This window comes from Rhinopithecus bieti, unplaced genomic scaffold, assembly GCF_001698545.2.
Source record: "Rhinopithecus bieti isolate Rb0 unplaced genomic scaffold, ASM169854v2 scaffold_23816, whole genome shotgun sequence".
Classification (NCBI taxonomy): Eukaryota; Metazoa; Chordata; class Mammalia; order Primates; family Cercopithecidae; genus Rhinopithecus; species Rhinopithecus bieti.
In genome coordinates, this window is record NW_016811019.1 from 810913 (window position 1) to 831269 (window position 20357).

A 20357-nucleotide genomic window follows, 5' to 3' on the forward strand; every position below is an offset into this window, starting at 1 on the left:
CGCTCTGGGCTGTCAGCTCGATGGTTTCCAGGTCTCCGGCACCGCAAGGCTAGGGGGACCAGAAAAGCCAGACCGATCAGGACGAGTTCGGGCGTGGACTTGGGCCAGAAGCTCTCACGCCCAGCCAGGCCTGAATGGCCCCAGACCCCACCGTCTCCCCCGTGGCCTGGATGGAGCAGGGGACGGCCGGCGAAGGCACGGGGTGAAAGGGGAGCGGCGACGAAGTCGCGAGGAGCTGACTGGGAATCCCCGAGCTACCCGAGGCAAGACACTGAACTTGAGTCTCACTTTTCATGCCTGTAAAAATAAGAATGACAGCTGTGATTAAAAATTGATCTGGGCGGTATCTGGAACGTGGTAAGCTTAAGACGAAAAGTGGGGGGGTGGGGGGGGGGCGGGAAACACCACGCTAGAACCCTGCGTCTTTAAACAAAGCGAGGCAGGGTCGTTTTCTATCCCCTTAGCCAGATCTAAGGCGGAGTCAAAAAATGAGTTCCCTCTAAGAGCCGCCTCTATCACCGTCCCCTACCCCCGGCCCGCTGAAGAATTAAGAATTCAAAAAGCTGAGCCCAAAGATATAACATTTGCAATTTAACTTCCAAAGAAAAAAAAATTAAGCCATACAATTCATATGAAAAGCTCTGCTGTAGGCCGGGTGCGGTGGCTCACGCCTGTAATCCCAGTACTTTGGGAGGCCGGGGTGGGTGGATCACCTGAGGTCAGGAGTTCGAGGCCAACCTGACCAACATGGTGAAACCGTGTCTCTACTAAAAATACAAAAAAATAGACGGGTGTTGTGGCGGGCACCAGTAATCCCAGCTGCTCGGGAAGCTGAGGCTGAGAATCACTTGAACCCAGAAGATGGAGGTTGCAGCGAGCCGAAATGACGCCACTGCGCTCCAGCCTGAACAACAGAGCCAGACCTTGTCTCAAAAAAAAAGAAAAGAAAAGAAAAGGAAGGAAGAAGAAAGAAACGGAAGGAAGGAAAAAGAAAGGAAGGAAGGAAGGAGAGAAAAAACTTTGCTGTAAAGTAGGAATTAGGTTCATTTCAAAAATTCACAATACAGGTCGGGAGCGGTGGCTGACACCTGTAATCCCAGCACTTTGGGAGGCTGAGGCAGGTGGATCACTTGAGGTCAGGAGTTCGAGACCAACCTGACCAACATGGTGAAACCCCATCTCTACTAAAAATACAAAAAATTAGCCAGGTGTGGTGGCGCATGCCTGTAATCCCAACTACTTAGGAGGCTGAGGCAGGAGAATCGTTTGAACCTGGGAGGCAAAGGTTGCAGTGAGCCGAGATCGTGCCACTGCACTCCAGGCTGGGTGACAAAATGAGACTCTGTCTCAAAAAAAAAAAAAATCACAGTACATTAGACATAGCCTACTGGTTATTGGGCAGAAGTTTATTAAACTCTTTATTAAACTAAGAAAACTTGAAGACTCAAGAAACGTCCTGAAAATGACCAAATGGCATCAAACTTAGAGCATTCTGGCCATCTAAGCTCCCAGTCATTCCAAAAACTGTACGACACTGGGAATGAGAATGTTTTTTTCTATTTGGGAACCAGTATGGATTCCAGAATAGATAAATCCTTCTGACACAATTTGCATGCCACATCCTCTCCTGGACACTTTACCTGCCACTTAGAGCTGGCGTCTTAATGGGTGTGGATTCCTCATAATGGAACCATACCTGGATTTTCCTGGGTCAGGTAGCTATTACATCCCTGAGCAGAATAAACAAGTATCAATTCCTGTGGAAAGAGACTGGTTTCGACCAGGCACTGTAACTCGCACCTGTATTCTCAGCACTTGGAGGCCGAGGTGGGAGGATGGCTTGAGACCAGGAGTTGGAGACCAGCCTGGGCAACATAGTGAGATCCTCTCTCTACCAAAAAGAGAGAGAGACAGGGTCTCGCTCTGTCACCCAGGCTGGAGTGCAGTGGCACAACCTCAGCTCACTGCAGCCTCGACCTCCCAGACTCAAGCGATCCCCCTGCCTCAGCTTCCCCAGTAGCTGGGACTACTGGGTGTGGTGCCTGTGGTCCCAGCCACTCCTGAGGCTGAGGCGCCATCAATCACTTGAGCCCAGGATGACCAGGCGGCAATGAGCCAAGTTCATGTACTTTAGCCTGGGTGACAGAGTAACACCCTGTCTCAAAAAAGATTTTTTAAAAATGGTAGGGTGCAGTGGCTCACGCCTGTAATCTCAGCACTTTGGGAGGCCAAGGCTGGCAGATCACTTGAGGTCAGGAGTTTGAGACCAGCCTGACCAACATGGTGAAACCCCATTTCTACTAAAAATACAAAAAATTAGCTGAGCATGGTGGCAGACGCCTGTAATGTCAGCTATTCGGGAGGCTGAGGCAGAATAATCACTTGAACCCAGGAGGTGGTGGTTGCAGTGAGCTGAGATTGCACCACTGCACTCCAGTCTGGGCAACAGTGCAAAACTCCATCTTGGAAAAAAAAAAAAAAAACAGGCTAGTGTCCTGCAGAGGTGTGTAGTATGCAAATTATATACAAAGGATTTGTGTGCTTTCCTCCTTTGTTTTTGTTTGTTTGTTTTTGTAGTCCTAAATTGGGAAGGCCAAGTTACCATAACCTATACCATTTACTATCAACAAATGTTAACCTTATTTATTTATTTGAGATGGAGTCTTGCTCTGTCGCTCAGGCTGGAGTGCAGTGGTGCGATCTGGGCTCACTGCAACCTCCGCCTCCCGGTTTCAAGCGATTCTCCTGCCTCAGCCTCCCAAGTAGCTGGGGCTACAGGCGTGTGCCACCACGCCCAGCTAATTTTTTGTAGTTTTAGTAGAGATGGGGTTTCACCGTGTTTGCCAGGATGGTCTTATCTCCTGACCTCGTGATCTGGCTGCCTCCACCTCCCAAAGTGCTGGAATTACAGGTGTGAGCCACTGTGCCTGGAGGTAACAAATGTTAATTTTAAATCCAACTGAGCTTGAGCCCAGGAGTTTGAGACCAGCCTGGGCAACATAGTGAGACCCTGTCTCTAGAAAATATATAAGTAAATAAATAAATCCAACTGGCATTAGGTACTCTGCTAGGCCAGGAAATACACAGATTTTTAAAAATCAAGAACGTTTAAACATTCTCAAAGAGGCGGGCGCGGTGGCTCACGCCTGTAATCCCAGCACTTCGGGAGGCCGAGGCCGGCGGATCATGAGATCAGGAGTTCAAGACCAAGATCAGGAGTTCAAGAGCTTGCTGTGAGCCGAGATAGCGTCACTGCACTCCAGCCTGGACAACAGAGCGAGACTCCGTCTCAAAAAAAAAAAAAAATCCTCAAAGAACACACAGACATAGAGGGAATGAATAAGATAGGGAAGAAACTGGTAAACTGCAATACAATGTGATAAGAAAGAATGAGGCAGAGGCCATTAATTCCAGCAGGGATTTTAGGGAAAACCTCTGAGAGATAATGAACCCTGAGATATGTGTTGAACCCCAAAATTGTAGACAAAAGAAAGAAAGACTTGAAAAAGATATGGCCAAGCAAGTTGGCTCACGCCTATAAATCCTAGCACTTTGGGAGGCTGAGGTGGGAGGATGGCTTGAGCTCAGGTGTTCAAGACCAGCCTGGGCAACATAGTGAGACCCCATCTCTATAAATTAAAATAAAATTTAAAAAGAAAGAAAAAGGGCTGGTTGCAGTGGCTCATGCCTGTAATCCCAGAATTTAGGGAGGCTGAAGTAGGAGAATCTCTTGAGCTCAGGATTTCAAGACCAGGCTGGGCAACATAGTGAGACCCCATCTCTACAAATTAAAATAATTTTTTTTAAAAAAGGAGGCCAGGCGCAGTGGCTCACGCCTGTAATTCCAGCACTTTGGGAGGTTGAGGCAGGTGGATCATGAGATCAGGAGTTCAAGACCAACCTGGCCAAGATGGTGAAACCCTGTCTCTACTAAAAATACAAAAAAAATTAGCTGAGTTTGGTGGCGGGCACCTGTAATCTCAGCTACTCTGGAGACTGAGGCAAAGAATTGCCTCAGATTGCAGTGAGCCAAGATCACACCACTGCACTCCAGCCTGGGCGACAGAGTGAGATTGCGTCTCAAAAAAAAAGGGGGCTGGGCGCAGTGGCTCTTGCCTGTAACCCCAGCACTTTGGGAGGCCAAGGCAGGCAGATCACTTGAGGCCAGGAGTTCAAGGTCAGCCTGGCCAACATGGTGAAACCCCATCTCTACTAAAAATACAAAAATGAGCCGGGCATGGTGGTGCATAACCTGTAATGTAATCCCAGATACTCAGGAGGCTAAGGCATGAGAATCACTTGAACCCGAAAGGTGGAGGCTGCAGTAAGCCAAGAACTCACCACTGCACTCCAGCCTAGGCAACAGAGTGAGACCCTGTCTCAGAAAGAAAATTAAGAAAAGAAAAGAAATATGGACGAGTTGCCTGTTTTCTACAGTACATACTAGAGGAAATAACTAAAACACTGGTTAAATATTTTTTGAACTTAAAAAAAAAACCCTGCAGTACATGCAAGAGGTGGCAAGATACTAAGGAATGCTCAGATCAAAAGCTAAGTCACAGCAGGAACCCAGGACAAGTAAGCAAGGCTCCGAAGACAGCTTTCATTTCCAGTGCATTTGCTCAACCCCAGAGAATTTGACCTATTTTCTCTGCTTTAGAAATGCAAGGCCGGGCACAGTGGCTCACACCTGTAATCCCAGCATTTTGGGAGGCTGAGGTGGGTGGATCATGAGGTCAGGATTTCGAGACCAGCCTGACCAACATAGTGAAACCCCGTCTCTACTAAAATACAAAAATTAGCCAGGCATTATGGCAGGTGACTGTAATCCCAGCTACTCAGGAGGCTGAGGCAGGAGAATCACTTGAACTCGGGAGGCAGAGGTTGCAGTGAGCCGAGATCACGTCATTGCACTCCAGCCTGGGTGACGGAGCGAGACTCCACCTCAAAAAAAAAAAGAAAAAAAAAAGCAGGCCAGGTGTGGTGGCTCATGCCTGTAATCCCAGAACTTTGGGAGGCTGAGGCAGGCAGATCAAGAGGTCAGGAGTTCTGGCCGGGCGCGGTGGCTCAAGCCTGTAATCCCAGCACTTTAGGAGGCCAAGACGGGCGGATCACGAGGTCAGGAGATCGAGACCATCCTGGCTAACATGGTGAAACCCCGTCTCTACTGAAAAAAAAATACAAAAAACTAGCCGGGTGAGGTGGCGGGCGCCTGTAGTCCCAGCTACTCCGGAGGCTGAGGCAGGAGAATGGCGTGAACCCGGGAGGCGGAGCTTGCAGTGAGCTGAGATCTGGCCACTGCACTACTCCAGCCTGGGCGACAGAGCGAGACTCCGTCTCAAAAAAAAAAAAAAAAAAAAGGCAGGAAGAGGTCAGGAGTTCGAGACCAGCCTGCCAACATGGTGAAACCCCATCTCTACTAAAAATACAAAAATTAGCGAGGCGTGGTGGCAGGCACCTGTAGTCCCAGCTACACAGGAGGCTGAGGCAGGAGAATTGATTGAACCCTGGAGGTGGAGGTTGCACTGAGCTGAGATTATGCCACTGCACTCTAGCCTGAGTGACAGAGCAAGACTCCGCCTGGGGGGGGGGGGGGGGGATGAGAAATACAAAAGACAGTAGTAAGGCCTAAAATCTGCTAAATATATGGAATCTAATGCAATCATCCTACAAATTCTGCTACAATAAGGATATCGCTAAGTATGAGTAAATTAGAAATAAACCCACCAACCTTCCCATCACTCATCTCCAGGAGAACTGCCCACCTTTCCCAACACTGACACTAAGAGTGGGGAGTGAGGGGGCAGGGTGTGGGGGTGGGAGGGTCCCTTGAAAATTCATAACAACACACTGATCAACAGGTTTACAGCCTGAATTCACCAAGGCTAGGTATGAAGACTCACGACAATAATTCAGGTTAAATAGATTTGAGTCAACAGTGATCCTAAGCATAAAGCAGAAGCAAACATAAATCATCTCAGACAGAATATACCTTCAATAGAAGGCACAAAAATAAAGTCCCATGAATATGATTCACAGTAAAAACAGAAAATCACAAAAGCATCATCATGACAGCCAGCAAAAAAATAGACAACAGAATGAGACCCACAGATTTATATTCAGATAAGTAATATAAATAAAGAGGATGGAAGGAATTATATCTAGTAATACTGAACACTAGATATAATTATTATTAATATACAATAACTTATGTATTAATACACAATAACTTACTGTATATTTCAAAATAAAAGAGTGGGTTTGGAATATTACTAATACAAAGAAACAAGACTTAAGGTGATGGATATCCTAATTACCTTGATTTGATCATTACACATTGTATGTTTGTATAAAAATATCACATGTACTCCCTAAATACAAACAGCTAGGCTGGACACACTGGCTCACACCTGTAATCCCAGCACTTGGGGAGGCCGAGGTAGGAAGATCACTTGAGCTCAGGAGTTCAAGACCAGCCTGGGCAACATAGTAAGACCCTGACTCTACAAAAACTTTAAAAAACAATTAGCCAGGCATGGTGGTGCATGTCTGTATTCCCAGCTACTCAGGAGGCTGAGGTAGGAGGATCATGAGCCTGAGAGGTAGAGGCTGCAGTGAGCCATGATAGTGCCACTGCACTCCAGCCTGGGAGACAGAGGGAAACCCTGACCAGAAAAGAAAAGAAAAAAAAAAAAAAAAAAAAAACCTGTTATGTAACTATAATAATTTAAAATTAAATAAATAAAGGAGAAATGGCTGGGCATGGTGGCTCATGCCTGTAATCCCAGCACTTTGGGAGGCCAAGGCAGGTGGATCACAAGGTCAGGAGATAGAGACTATCCTGGCTAACACAGTGAAACCCCATCTCCACTACAAATACAAAAAAATTAGCCGGGCATGGTGGCACATGCCTGTAGTCCCAGCTACTCAGGAGGCTGAGGCAGGAGAATTGCTTGAACTCAGGAGGTGGAGGTTGCAGTGAGCCAAGATCCCACCACTGCCCTCCAGCCTGAGTGACAGAACGAGACTCTATCTCAAAAAAATAAAATTAAATTAAAAAATAAAGGAGAGATTAAAAAGAACTAATGAGCAAAAAATGACAAAACAAATTTTGAAAGAATGAAATAGATCTCATAAAAATAAAAAGAATAGGCCGAGCGTGGGGGCTCACGCCTATAATCCCAGCACTTTGGGAGGCCGAGGCAGGCGGATCACCTGAGGTCAGGAGTTCAAGACCAGCCTGACCAACATGGAGAAACCCCGTCTCTACTAAAAACACAAAATTAGCTGGGCCTAGTGGTGCATGCCTATAATCCCAGCTACTCGGAAGGCTAAGGCAGAAGAATCACTTGAACCCAGGAGGCAGAGGTTGCAGTGAGCTGAGATCGTGCCATTGCACTCCAGCCTGGGCAACAAGAGCAAAACTCCGTCTCAAATAAATAAATAATAAAAAGAATAAAGTATTCTTAAACATGACACCAAAGCAAGAGCCATAAATTAGTTGGGCATGATGTAAGTACCTGTAGTCCCAGCCACTCAGGGGGCTGAGGCAGGAGGATCATTTGGACCCAGGAGTCTGAGGCTGTAGTGAGCCTTGGTCACTCCACTGCACTCCAGCCTTGGCAGCAGAGTAAGACCCTGTCTCAAAAGAGGAAAAAAAAAAAAAATGCTGTACTTCCAATGGAGCTAAAGTGAGACACTGCAAGTCTATAGGGAGGCCATCAGTGAAGAGATGGTCCTGATTTGGGAGGTGTAGGATGCAATCCATGGGACTGCATCTTTAAGATCCATGAAACATTTGAGAAACACTTGAAATCAAGAGGCAAAATCAGAACTGTTGACATTAGGCCAGGAGTGGTGGCTCATGCCTGTAATCCCAGTGCTTAGGGAGGCCGAGAGGGGCAGATCACCTGAGGTCAGGAGATTGAGACCAGCCTAGTAACATGGTGAAACCCCGGCTCTACTAAAAATACAAAAATTAGCTGGGTGTGGTGGTGCGTGCCTGTAACCCTAGCTACTCAGAAGGCTGAGGCAAGAGAATCGCTTGAATGGGGGAGGTAGAGGTTGCAGTGAGCCAAGATCACACCACTGGACTCCAGCTTAGGCAACAGAACAAGACTCTGTGTAAAAAAAAAAGAAAGAGCCGGACGCGGTGGCGCAAGCCTGTAATCCCAGCACTTTGGGAGGCCGAGACAGGCGGATCACGAGGTCAGGAGATCGAGACCATCCTGGCTAACACGGTGAAACCCCGTCTCTACTAAAAAATACAAAAAAAAACCTAGCCGGGCGAGGTGGCGGGCGTCTGTAGTCCCAGCTACTCCGGAGGCTGAGACAGCAGAATGGCGTAAACCCCGGAGGCGGAGTTTGCAGTGAGCTGAGATCCGGCCACTGCACTCCAGCCTGGGCGACAGAGCAAGACTCCGTCTCAAAAAAAAAAAAAGAAAAGAAAAAAAGAAAGAATTGTTTACATTAGAATTATGCACTGTTCAGTGTGATTACTAGCACATGTAGTTATTTAAATTTCAAAAATTAAAAATTCATTTCCAGCCAGGCACAGTGGCTCATGCCTGTAATCCCAGCACTTCGGGAGGCTGAGGCGAGCAGATCACGAGGTCAGGAGACCGACACCATCCTGGCCAACACGGTGAAACCCCATCTCTACTAAAAACACAAAACATTAGCCAGGCGTGGTGGCGGGCGCCTGTAGTCCCAGCTACTCGGGAGGCTGAGGCGGGAGAATGGCGTGAACCTGGGAGGCAGAGCTTGCAGTGAGCCGAGATCGCACCACTGCACTCCAGCCTGGGCGATGGAAAAAAAAAAAATTCATTTCCTCAGTTACACTACCACATTTCAAATATTCAATAAGCAAATGTTGCTAGTAGCCAATGTGTTGGATGATGCAAAAAGAGTTCCATCATCACAGAAAGTTCTACTGGACAGTGCTGACCTAGATATTCATCTCAAGGGAAGGAAATGCTCAAAGATGCTCACTTGGTTTCTGTCCTGAACTAGATGGTTGGCAGGGCTACCAATTGGTAAAGAGGATGCAAGATGAGGAGCAGATTGCTGCCCCCATCATCCTTCTATGTCAATTCAAAAAGCATTCACTGAACTCTATTATGTACCTGTGAAATAGCTACTGTGAAAAGTACTTTGGAAAGTATCTAATAAACAAATTACTCAGTCTGTACCCTTAAGGAGCTTACAGTCTTATTTGAGTGTTTGCACTTCTTACTAAAAAGTCAACAGAAAAAGAAATTAGAAAAAGAGCAAACTAAACTCAAGCCAACAGAAGGAAATAAAGAATAGAGTGGAGATAAATAGAGAATAGAAAAACAAGGCTGGGTGTGGTAGCTCATGCCTGTAATCCAGCACTTTGAGAGCCCAAGGTGGGCAGATCACCTGAGGTCAGGAGTTCAAGACCAGCCTGGCCAACATGGTGAAACCCTGTCTCTGCTAAAAATACAAAAATTAGCTGGGTGTGGCGGTGCATACCTGTAATACCAGCTACTCGGGAGGCTGAGGCAGGAGAACTGCTTTAACCTGGGAGGCAGAGGTTGCAGTGAGCCGAGATGGTGCCACTGCACTCCAGCCCAGCCCGAGCAACAAAGCAAAACTCTGTCTCAAAACAACAACAACAACAAAAACCAAAATGGAGCAAACACCTAAATGTCAGAGCTAAAGCTATAAAATGCTTAGAGAAAAACAGAGAACTCTTCATGACATTGGATTTGGCAATACTTTCTTGGATATGACACCAAAAGTACAGGCAAAACAAGAATAAATTAATTTGACTGAAATTTTAAACTTTTGTGTATCAAAGGATACTGACCCCAGAGTGAAAAGACAATTCACAGGATCAGAGGAAAGATTCGCAAATCACATATCTGATAAGGGATTACTATCCATAATATATATTTTTTAAAACCCAAAAACTCCTGTAACTCAACAAAAAAAAAAACCTATTTGAAAATTTGCAAGGAGTTAAATAGGCATTTCTCCAAAGAAAATATACAAATAGCCAATAGGCACATGAAAAGATACTCAACATCACTAGTCAGCAGGGAAATGCAAATCAAAACCACAGTGAGATACACTTCATACTCATTAGGACAGGGTGGTTATAAACACATATACACATACACACACACACACACAAAATAACAAGTGTTGGGAGGATGTAGAGAAATTGGAACACTGGTACATTGCTGGTAGGAATGTAAGATGGTGCTGCCATTTGGAAAACAATATGACTGTTCCTTGAAAAGTTAAACACAGAAATAGCGTATTCTACTTCTAGGTATATACTCAAAAAAAATTTGAAAGGGCCAGGCGCGGTGGCTCACACCTGTAATCCCAGCACTTTGGAAAGCGAAGGTGGGTGGATCGCCAGAGGTCGGGAGTTCAAGACCAGCCTGGTCAACATGGCGAAACCCCATCTCTACTCAAAATACAAAAATTAGCTGAGCATGGTCGGGGGGCACCTTTAATCCCAGGTACTCAGAAAAGCTGAGGTGAGAGAATCACTTGAACCCAGGAGGGGGAGGTTGCAGTGAGCCAAGATTTCACCACTGCACTCCAGCCTGGGCAACAAAGGGAGGCTGTCTCAAAAATTAAATAAATAAATATTCTTACCACAATAAAACAAAAATTTTAAAAAATTGAAAGTAAGGAGTCAGATACTTGTATACCAAAGTCCATACCAGCATTATTCAAGATAGCAGAAAGGTGGAAGCAACCCAAATGGCCATCAACATAAGAATGGATAAGCAAAATGTCATATGTACATACAATGGAATCTTATTCAACCATAAACGGGAATGATAATACTGACATATGCTATAACATGGATGAACTTGAAAATAATTATGCTAAGCGAAATAAGCCAGACACAAAAGAACAAATATTGTAGGAGTCCATGTATATGAGGTATCTAGAATTGGCAAATTCATAGAGACAGAAAGTAGAATAGGCTGTGCGTGGTAGCTGAGACCTGTAATCGTAGGACTTTGGAAGGCCAAGGTGGGAGGATTGCTTTGAGTCCAGGAGTCTGAGACTGAGACTAGCCTGGGCAACCTGGTGAAAATCCCATCTCAAAAAAAAAAAAAAAAAATGAAAGAAAGTAGAATAGAGGTTACCATGGGCTGCAGGGATGGAGGGAGGCTCTGTCTCAAAGAAAAAAAAAAAAAAAGAAAAGAAAACATATAGCTAACATCATACTCAAAGGTGAAAGACTGAAAGCTTTTTCTCTAAAATTAGGAACAAGACAAAGAAACCCACTCATCATTTTTTGAGATGGAGTCTTGCTCTGTCATCCAGACTAGAGTGCAGTGGCGTGATGTAGGCTCACTGCAACCTCTGCTGCCCGGGTTCAAGCAATTCTCCTGCCTCAGCCTCCTGAGTAGATGGGATTACAGGTGCCTGCCACCATGCCTGACTAATTATTGTATTTTTGGTAGAGACGGGGTTTCACCATGTTGGTCAGGCTGGTCTCAAACTCCTGGCCTCAAGTGATTCACCTGCCTAAGCCTCCCAAAAGGCTGGGATTAAAGGCGTGAGCCACCTTGCCTGGCCTCATCATTTCTTTAAAAAAAAAAAAATTAAGTCTAGTAACGAAGTCTCACTACGCTGCCGCAGGTTGGTCTCAAATTCCTGGGCTCAAGTAATTTTCCTGACTTAGCCTCCCAAAGTGCTGAGATTACAGGTATAAGCCACCACACCCAGCCTCTTCATTTCTATTCAACATTGTACTGGAAGTTCTAGCTAAATCAGTTAGATAACAAAAAGAAATAAAAGGCATCCACATTAGAAAGAAATAAATAAAATTGAGGCCAAGCGTGGTATCTCATACCTGTAATCCCAGTGCTTTGGGAAGCCCAAGCAGAAGGATAGTTTGAGGCCAGGGGTTTGAGACCAGCCTGGGCAACACAGTGAAAGTCCATCTCTACAAAAAAAAAGTTTTTTTTTTAATTGGTTGGGCATGGTGGCACACATCTGTGGTTCTAGCTACTCAGGACACTATGGTCGAAGGATCACTGGAGCCCAGGAGTTCAATATTAACCTGGGTAACATAAGGAGACCCCATCTCTAGCAAATGATTAGAGCTAATAAATGAATTCAACAAAGTTGTTGGATACAAGGTCAACACACAAAATCAGTGGTATTTCCAAATACTGGCAATAAAAAAATCTAAAAAGGAAATAAATAAACTCCTTTTACAATAGCATTAAAAACAATAAAATACTTTGAAATATATTTAACCAAAGAGGTATGAGACTTGTACACGGAAAACTATAAAACACTGCTGAAAGAAATTAAAGAAGGTCTAAGTATGGTCATGTATTGCTTGACGATGGGGGTACCTTCTGAGAAATGTGTCGTGTGATTTTGTTGTTGTGTGAACATCACAGAGTGCACTTACACAAACCTGGATGGTATAGTGTACTACATATCTAGGCAATATGGCATAGCCTTGCTCCCGGGCTACAAACCTGGACAGCATGTTACTGTATTGAATACTGTAGACAATTGTAACATGATGGTTTTTGTGTATCTAAATATAGAAAAGATACAGTAAAAATATGGCCTTATAATCTTATGTGACCGCCATCATATATGCTGTAAGTCATGGACCAAAATGTTGTTATGTGCCGCATGACTGTAAATGGAAAAATATTCATGCTTAAGGATTTGAAGACTTTATTTATATATATATATAATATATTATATATTTTTGGAGTCGGGGTCTCGCTTTGCGGCCCAGGCTGGAGTGCAATGGTGCTATCTTGGCTCACTGCAACATCTGCCTCCCAAGTTCAAGTGATTCTCCTGCCTCAGCCTCCTGAGTAGCTGGGATTACAGGCACGCACCACCATGCCCAGCTAATTTTTTTGTATTTTCAGTAGAGATAGGGTTTCACCATGTTGGTCAGGCTGGTCTCGAATTCCTGATCTCATGATCCGTTCACCTCAGCCTCCCAAAGTGCTGAGATTACAGGCGTGAGTCATCGCACCAGGTAGAAGACTTAATATTGTTAAGATATCAATACTCCGGCCGGGTGTGGTGGCTCACACCTGTAATCCCAGCACTTTGGGAGGTCGAGGCAGCAGATCATATAAGATTGGGAGTTTGAGACCAGCCTGACCAACATGGTGAAACCCCATCTCTATTAAAAATACAAAAATTAGCTGGGCATGGTGGTGCATGCCTGTAATCCCAGCTACTCTGGAGGCTGAGGCAGGAGAATTGCTAGAACCTGGGAGGCGGAGGTTGCGGTGAGCTGAGATAGTGCCATTGCACTCCAGCCTGGGCAACAAGAGCGAAACTCCATCTCAAAAAAAAAAAAATGAAGATATCAATACTCCTCCATTTCAAAGCAATCCCTGTCAAAATCCCAGTGGCCCCCCTCCCCCTTTTTTTTTTTTTAACAGCAGTGGAAAAGCTGAGCTAAAATTAATATGGAATTGCAAGGGACAAAACAATCTTGAAAAAGAAGAGCAAGTTGGAAGATTCGTAGTTCCTGATTTCAAAACCCACTACAAAGCTACAGTAATCAAAATAGTATGGTACTAGCATAAAGATAAGATATATAATCAATGGAATCGAATTGAGAGTACAGAAATAAATTTATACATCCAAGGTCAATTGATTTTTGACAAGGGAAGAATCCTGTCTTCATTAAATGGTGCTGGGACCAAAAAATCGGAAGAGCTCTCGCAGAAGGGTCAAAGAAAAGTCTCTTTGCCCAAAGGGATCAATTTAACTCCTTATTATGCTTCAACAGACTCCGTCTCAGGAGCAGTGAGATTTGAACTCACCACGGGCTCCCAAAATTGCTGAACAGGAGATGAAGGAGGTGGTGGTGGGGGAAACGGCATGAGTCTGTAGGTGAGGATCAATCTCAATCCGAGTCCCAGCGCTAAAGACTTACAAATAAATCCCGATTTAGGCAAACCGAGACTTTATTCAGAAAGTATTATTGCAACAGGAGGGAAAAGGACTATTGCAATAAGGGCGGAGAACTATTGCAATAGGAAGAAGGACTGTTGCAATAGGGAGAATGCTGGACTATAAAATAAAAAACAAATCTGGATATACGTAAGGAGAGAGTTCAGTGGAAGATATCCAAGAAAAGGGAAAGAAACTATTGCAACTGAGAGTGGGGGTTGTGGGAGGCTACCGCAATCGGGAGAACTCTCCAACCGTGAGATCTGCAGCGATCTCCTGAGTCAGGCAGAAAAGGGCTTTCTTTTTACAGAGATGAGTGAACAGGGCTAGAAAGACCCGGGTGTGGGGAAGTGGGGAGAAGAATGGAGGTAGCAGCGATGAGACTACACAGATAGTTTTCCCTGGGGTCCGTCCATTTTCGGATGAGGAGGGCTGCGCGCTGGCTGCGGCTGAGGCTCGGTCACCGTGTAGAGAGGCCCGGGGAGAGCTGCTTCACTCAAGTCCTGTCAAGTCAAGGCAGCCGGGATTTGTCCACATTGTGAGTACAGACAGGTCAGCTAACCATTTGTGAGGCGAAGAACTGGAATTCAGAGGGTCTGGGCCTGACCTTGTCACAGCTAACCACGGGGGCATCCTTGAGTCGTGACTAAGTCACATGCGGAAGGGCGTTTGCGTGTAGTAAGTCCTTTCAGGAACACAAAGGGGCCGGGCGCGGTGGCTCATGCCTGTAATCCCAGCACTTTGGGAGGCGGAGGTGTGCGGATCACCTCAGGTCAGGAGTTCCAGACCAGCCTGGCCAACATGGTGAAACTCCGTCTCTACTAAAAATACAAAAATTAGCTGGGCGTGGTGGCGGGCGCCTGTAATCCCAGCTACTCAGGAGGCTGAGGCAGGACAATCGCTTGAACCCGGGAGGCGGAGGTTGCGGTGAGCCAAGATCGCGCCGTTGCACTCCAGCCTGGGGGATAAGAGCGAGACTTCGTCTCAAATAAAAAAGAAAGAAAGAAAAGAACACAAAGGTGGGTGAGGGTTTCTTCAACGTCGCTGTTCAGGGCCACAGGGCTCAGGTCAAGTTCAACATGGTCAGAATACAGGGATGTCTCTCCACGGCTTCAGAGGCTGAGGAGGTACCTGGGTAAGCACAAGCTGGTTTCTCTGGTGAGCACACACCGAGCTGCCTGCTTCTCCCCAGTCCAGGGAGGCAGCCAGCGGCCAGGACCGTGGCGGGAAGGGGAGGCCGCCATTACCGCAGTTCCCGCCGGGACCTGAAGCGCCCGGCCGCAACAAGCCCCGCCCCTCGGCGCGCCCCCGCGCCCGCGCGCGCTCCTCGGGTCTGCGCGGAGCCGGTGTCGGCGCGCGCTTGGGCGCCTGGAGAAGACCGAGAGAGGCTGGCGGGATCTCAGCGGCGCGGCCGCGGAACCTGAGGCGGTCTGGGGCGGCGGCGCTCCGGATCTGAAGGGCTCCAGCCAAGCGGAGCCCGCGGCCAAGTGGTGCCCGCGGTGCCTAAGCTGAGTGAGGCCGAAGCCAGGAGGCCGTGCCCGGAGGTGAGCGTCTCGGGGCCGCACCGCGTCCGGCGGGGTGAGGGCGGGGCGGGGCGGCCGCCTGCCGAGTGGGGCCGAGGGGTTGCGGCCTGTGGCCGGGTCGCCGCGGATCGTCGCTGTCGGGGGAGTCTCGCTCCAGAGGGCCGCGCGTTTGCGACTCGGGAAGTGGCGCGGGCGGCGGAGCCCGGGCCAGGCTCCTGCCCAGTCCAGGTGAGCAGCGACCCCGAGCCCCTGCGGCTTGACTCGCGAGCTAGCTGAAGGCACAGCTCCCGGTTCTCTCGCAGGGCGTTCCGAAACTTGAAGTTATGCGCTACACAATGTTTCTATTTTCAAAGGCGAACGCTGCACCATCGCGGTCCAGTGATACGAAGTATGCCTATTAGTGACTTCACCCGTCTCCCACAACTCACTTTCTCTGATGTTTTGAAGGCCTGGTGTTCGTTTATTTAACATTTCCTTATTTTCTTCTTTGTGCCTTTTTTTTCCCCTTTTCGCCGCCAGTAATAAAAGAGTTTATTACTTGGCAGCAATGATGAATGTTCGTGTGGAATCCAGCGTTGGTTCCTATGTACGTAATTTGAGATAAGTAAAGATAGGAAACTGCGGATTTGTTTTGATGCGAATGCAGAAAAGAATGTGGTTGTATGAAGTCTGCCCGGTTGTAGTTTGTTTTAGGGGCAAACTCTTTAAAAATTCATATTGTGTCTTCTGTCTAAATATGCTGGAAGTCGGATTTATTTAAAAGGCAGTTAAATTCAGTGAACTCAGAGTATCTTTGTATAATACTAACATTAGTGCTAGGCACTGGTGGAGTCCAAAAATGTGTAAAAAATGTGTGCGGAAAGAGGGAGTGGTTAAGCACACTAATGATATGAGGCTGACTGCAGCCCGGTATTAAAGAAAGCTCACACTTATTGAGCAGTTGTTTTCAGCTGGGCACTGTGGAGGGTGCTTTACTTGCATTTTAATTTAATAATGTATAATAATAATTAGCATAGACTTGATTTAATATTTTTTCATTCAAAAAAATTTAGTACCTACTGTGTACTGAGTGCTAAGGATTTGATAGTGACAGTTACAGACTCTGCCTTTAGACTGTACAGTGTCATTGGGCAAAACAGATATTAAGAAAATAATCAGGGCCCTGAGCGATGGCCCAGCACTTTGAAAGGCTGAGGTGGGCGGATCACCTGAGGTTAGGAGTTCTAGAGCAGCCTGGCCAACATGGTAAAACCCCATCTCTCTCTACTAAAAATACAAAAATTAGCTGGGTGTGGTGGGGGGCACCTGTAATCCCAGCTACTCAGAAAAAACTAAGGCAGGAGAATCGCTTGAACCCGAGAGGCGGAGGTTGCAATGAGCCTAGATGGTGCCACTGCACTCCAGCCTGGGTGACAGAGCGGGACTCCATCTCAAAAAATAAAATAAAATAAAATAAATAGTCACACAAATAAATGCCAATAAGCCAAGACAGAGGCTAAAACAAAGAATGTAAGTTGTTTGTGAGAGAAGGTAACAGGGGGACTTATCCCGGCTGGGAAGGTTTTCCTAGGAAAGTAATCTTTGAGCTCAGATATTAGGGATAAATAGGAATTAGGGGAAGAGGACTCCCAAAGGAGAGAAGAAAGGCAAAGGAAATAGATGGCATGGAGGCTAGGGAAGATGGTCATTTCAGGAACTTCAGCAGTTGGTGTGTGGGAAGCAAAAGGGTGCTCTGATAAAGTAGGTTAGGGCCAGAGAGATGATGCAGGGCTTTTTTTTTTCGATACAGAATCTCACTCTGTCACCCAGGCTGGAGTGCAGTGGCACGATCTCTGCTCACTGCAACCTCTCCTGGGTTCAAGCGATTCTCCTGCCTCAGCCTCCCGAGTAGCTGGAACTAGAGCGCCACCATGCCCGGCTAATTTTTGTATTTTTAGTAGAGACGGGGTTTCACCATGTTTGCCAGACTGGTCTCGAAATCCTGACCTCTGGTGATCCACCCTCCTCAGCCTCCCGGAGTGCTAGAATTACAGACGTGAGCCACCACGCCCAGCTGATACAGGGCCTTTTAAGCAATGTTAAGGATTTGGGACCAGCTTTTTCTGTTTCTTTTTCTTTTTTTTTAGCTTTAATAGAAAAATTTTCAAACCACTCAAATGTAGGGAGAAAACAGTACAATGAACTTTCCTGTAATATTACCCAAATGACTTGGGCGTTATTCTAACAGTAATAGGAAGTCATTTAAAGGTTTAACTCAGAAAAAAAAAAATTACAGCAGGATAAGTCCTACAAACAACTTTTCTTTTCTTTTCTTTTTTTTTTTTTTTTGAGACAGAGTCTCGCACTGTCACTCAGGCAGGAGTGCAATGGTGCAATCTCTGCTCACTGCAACCCTGCCTCCCGGGTTCAGGCGATTCTCCTGCTTCAGCCTCCTGAGTAGCTGGGATTACAGGCATGCATCACCATGCCTGGCTAATTTTTTGTACTTTTGGTAGAGACAGAGTTTCACTCTGTTGGTCAGGCTGGTCTCGAACTCCTGACCTCAAGTGATCCGCCCACCTTGGCCTCCCAAAGTGCTGGGATTACAGGCGTGAGCCACGGTAACTGGCCAACTTTTTATTTCAAAGAGTCGTCCTGACTACTGTGTAGAAACTGGATTGGATGGGGAAAAGAATGGAAATGAGGAGACCACCTAGAGTTGATGGTGGTTGGGACTAGAGTTGTGGCAATAAAGGCATTGCAAATTTAAGAGTACCTAACTGATCTCCTCTCATGTTAATAATTTTATATTCACACCTATTGGAGAAATCATGGAAGGTTTTCAAAAGGAGTCGTATTTATTTATTTATATGAGATGGAGTTTTGTTCTTGCCACCCATATTGGAGTGCAATGACTCAATATTGGCTCATGGCAACTTCTGCCTCCTGGGTTCAAGCAATTCTCCTGCTTCAGCCTCGCAAGTATTTGGGATTACAGGTATGCACCACCACGCCCATCTAATTTTGTATTTTTAGTAGAGAGAGATAGGGTTTCACCATGTTGGTCAGGCTGGTCTCAAACTCCCGACCTCAGGTGACTGCCTGCCTTGGCCTCCCAAAGTGCTGGGATTACAGGCGTAAACACCACGCCCAGCTAAGGGAGACTGTATTTAAAATGGGCTTTGCACTTCCATCCTGACCGGAACCCAAGATGGCTGCACTCTTGCTGAGACATGTTGGGGTCATAATTGCCTCTGAGCCTGCTTTAGTCCTCAGCTCTGTATCAGAAATGCTGTTCCTTTGGGAACCACGGCCAAAGAAGAGATGGAGTGGTTCTGGAATAAGAACGCAGGTTCTGGCCGGGCGCGGTGGCTCAAGCCTGTAATCCCAGCACTTTGGGAGGCCGAGACGGGTGGATCACGAGGTCAGGAGATCAAGACCATCCTGGCTAACATGGTGAAACCCCGTCTCTACTAAAAAATACAAAAAACTAGCCAGGCGAAGTGGCGGGCGCCTGTAGTCCCAGCTACTCGGGAGGCTGAGGCAGGAGAATGGCGTAAACCCGGGAGGCAGAGCTTGCAGTGAGCTGAGATCCGGCCACTGCACTCCAGCCTGGGCGACTGAGCGAGACTCCGTCTCAAAAAAAAAAAAAAAAGAGAACGCAGGTTCAAGCCATCCCGTATCTCCCCACGTCACTATCTACAGTTGGTCTCTTCCCACGGCAATGTCCATCTGCCACCATGGCACTGATATTGCTTTGAGTGCGGGCATCTCTTTTTTTGGCATGTTGACCTTGTTACTCCCTGGGAACTTTGAGTCTTATTTGGAACTCATTGGTCCCTGTGTCTGGGGCCAGTACTGATCGACACAACTAAGTTTACACTCGTCTTCCCTCTCATGTATCATACCTGGAATGGGATCCAACACTTGATGTGGGACCTAGGAAAAGGCCTGAAGATTCCCCAGCTATACCAGTCTGGAGTGGTTGTCCTTTTTCTTACTGTGTTATTTGTAGGGCTGGCAGCTGTGTGAAGAGCTGAGGTTTCCAGCATCATCTTCCTACACATTATTATATTCACCCGTCTTTCTGTTTGTCACTCTTGTCTCCAGCCTGGGAAAAGTTCTCTTTTATTTGTTTAGATCCTTTTGTGCTTTCAGATCTCCTTGGAACAGTAGAGTACCTTCTATACCATAATAGTGGAAAAGGGTCTAGTTTTCCCCTTGTTTCTAAAGATGGGGTGGCTGCAAATCTCCCTTTTTCTTGCCCACAGCTTGCCTAATCTGGGCCTAGAAGCAGTTATTCTCTCTCCATATTGGGCTTTGATTTGTGCTGAAGGTCAGCTTTTGGCTCCTTCTTCCTGGGATATTGGAAACAATGCCAGCTCTGTGGCTTCTGCCCTGGGGACTGGGGGTGAGGCTTTGGGTGGCACTGCCTGTGAGTTGCTGGCTTAAAGGATAATTCTGTTCATTGGTGAGAGCCAGGCCATTAACACCTACACAGTGTTACTGAAAGAAGAGAGGTGGGAGTAGAGCAGAATTAGTCTATCCCAGCTAGAGAGAGATAAAGAGGGCTAGTTAGTTCTTGGAGCAGCTGCTTTGAGGAGAAAATATGTAGCTTTTGACACAAGAGAAAGATCCAGAAAATTATTGAATATATTAAAGGTTATTTCTTTTTCTTGCGTTTCCAGAAAAGCCTCTTAATTTTATGCTTTCTCATCCAAGTCATGTACCATTTTTTTCTGAAATTGAATTAAAATACTTATTTAAAAAAACGGGGTGGGGGGCCTTTGTGACATAACATAACATTTCAGTACGGAGCCCTGGAATGAGAATGTCCTGGAATGAGAATGTCTTGGTCAGCCCTGGAGTGACTCAGTAAGTAACCTTGCCAGTCTCTGCCTAAGTGTC

General features: G+C 46.4%; 2 protein-coding genes and 1 pseudogene across 3 annotated transcripts in view; 2 read left to right on the plus strand and 1 right to left on the minus strand.

The window, feature by feature from the left end:
* Window positions 1-13962: 13962 nt before the first annotated feature.
* On the minus strand, window positions 13963-15839 carry LOC108543008 (uncharacterized). The gene is made up of 3 exons (XM_017893319.1): window positions 15830-15839; window positions 15079-15742; window positions 13963-14450 (listed from the first exon to the last, which is right to left on the minus strand). Exons 1-3 carry the CDS (start codon window positions 15837-15839, stop codon window positions 14444-14446), a joined length of 681 nt encoding a protein of 226 aa, XP_017748808.1. The 3' UTR covers window positions 13963-14443.
* UBXN2A (UBX domain protein 2A) overlaps window positions 15260-20357 on the plus strand; it is a 63640-nt gene continuing 58542 nt past the window's right edge. Inside the window, exon 1 of one of the 2 annotated variants that reach the window (XM_017893340.1) lies at window positions 15260-15491. The gene's annotated coding sequence lies outside the window, so the exon portion shown is untranslated. Of the gene's footprint in view, window positions 15492-15560; window positions 15699-20357 lie in introns of those variants that run through there. The other variant, XM_017893343.1, reaches the window with a different exon arrangement.
* LOC108543030 (succinate dehydrogenase cytochrome b560 subunit, mitochondrial-like) lies at window positions 18661-19525 on the plus strand (annotated as a pseudogene).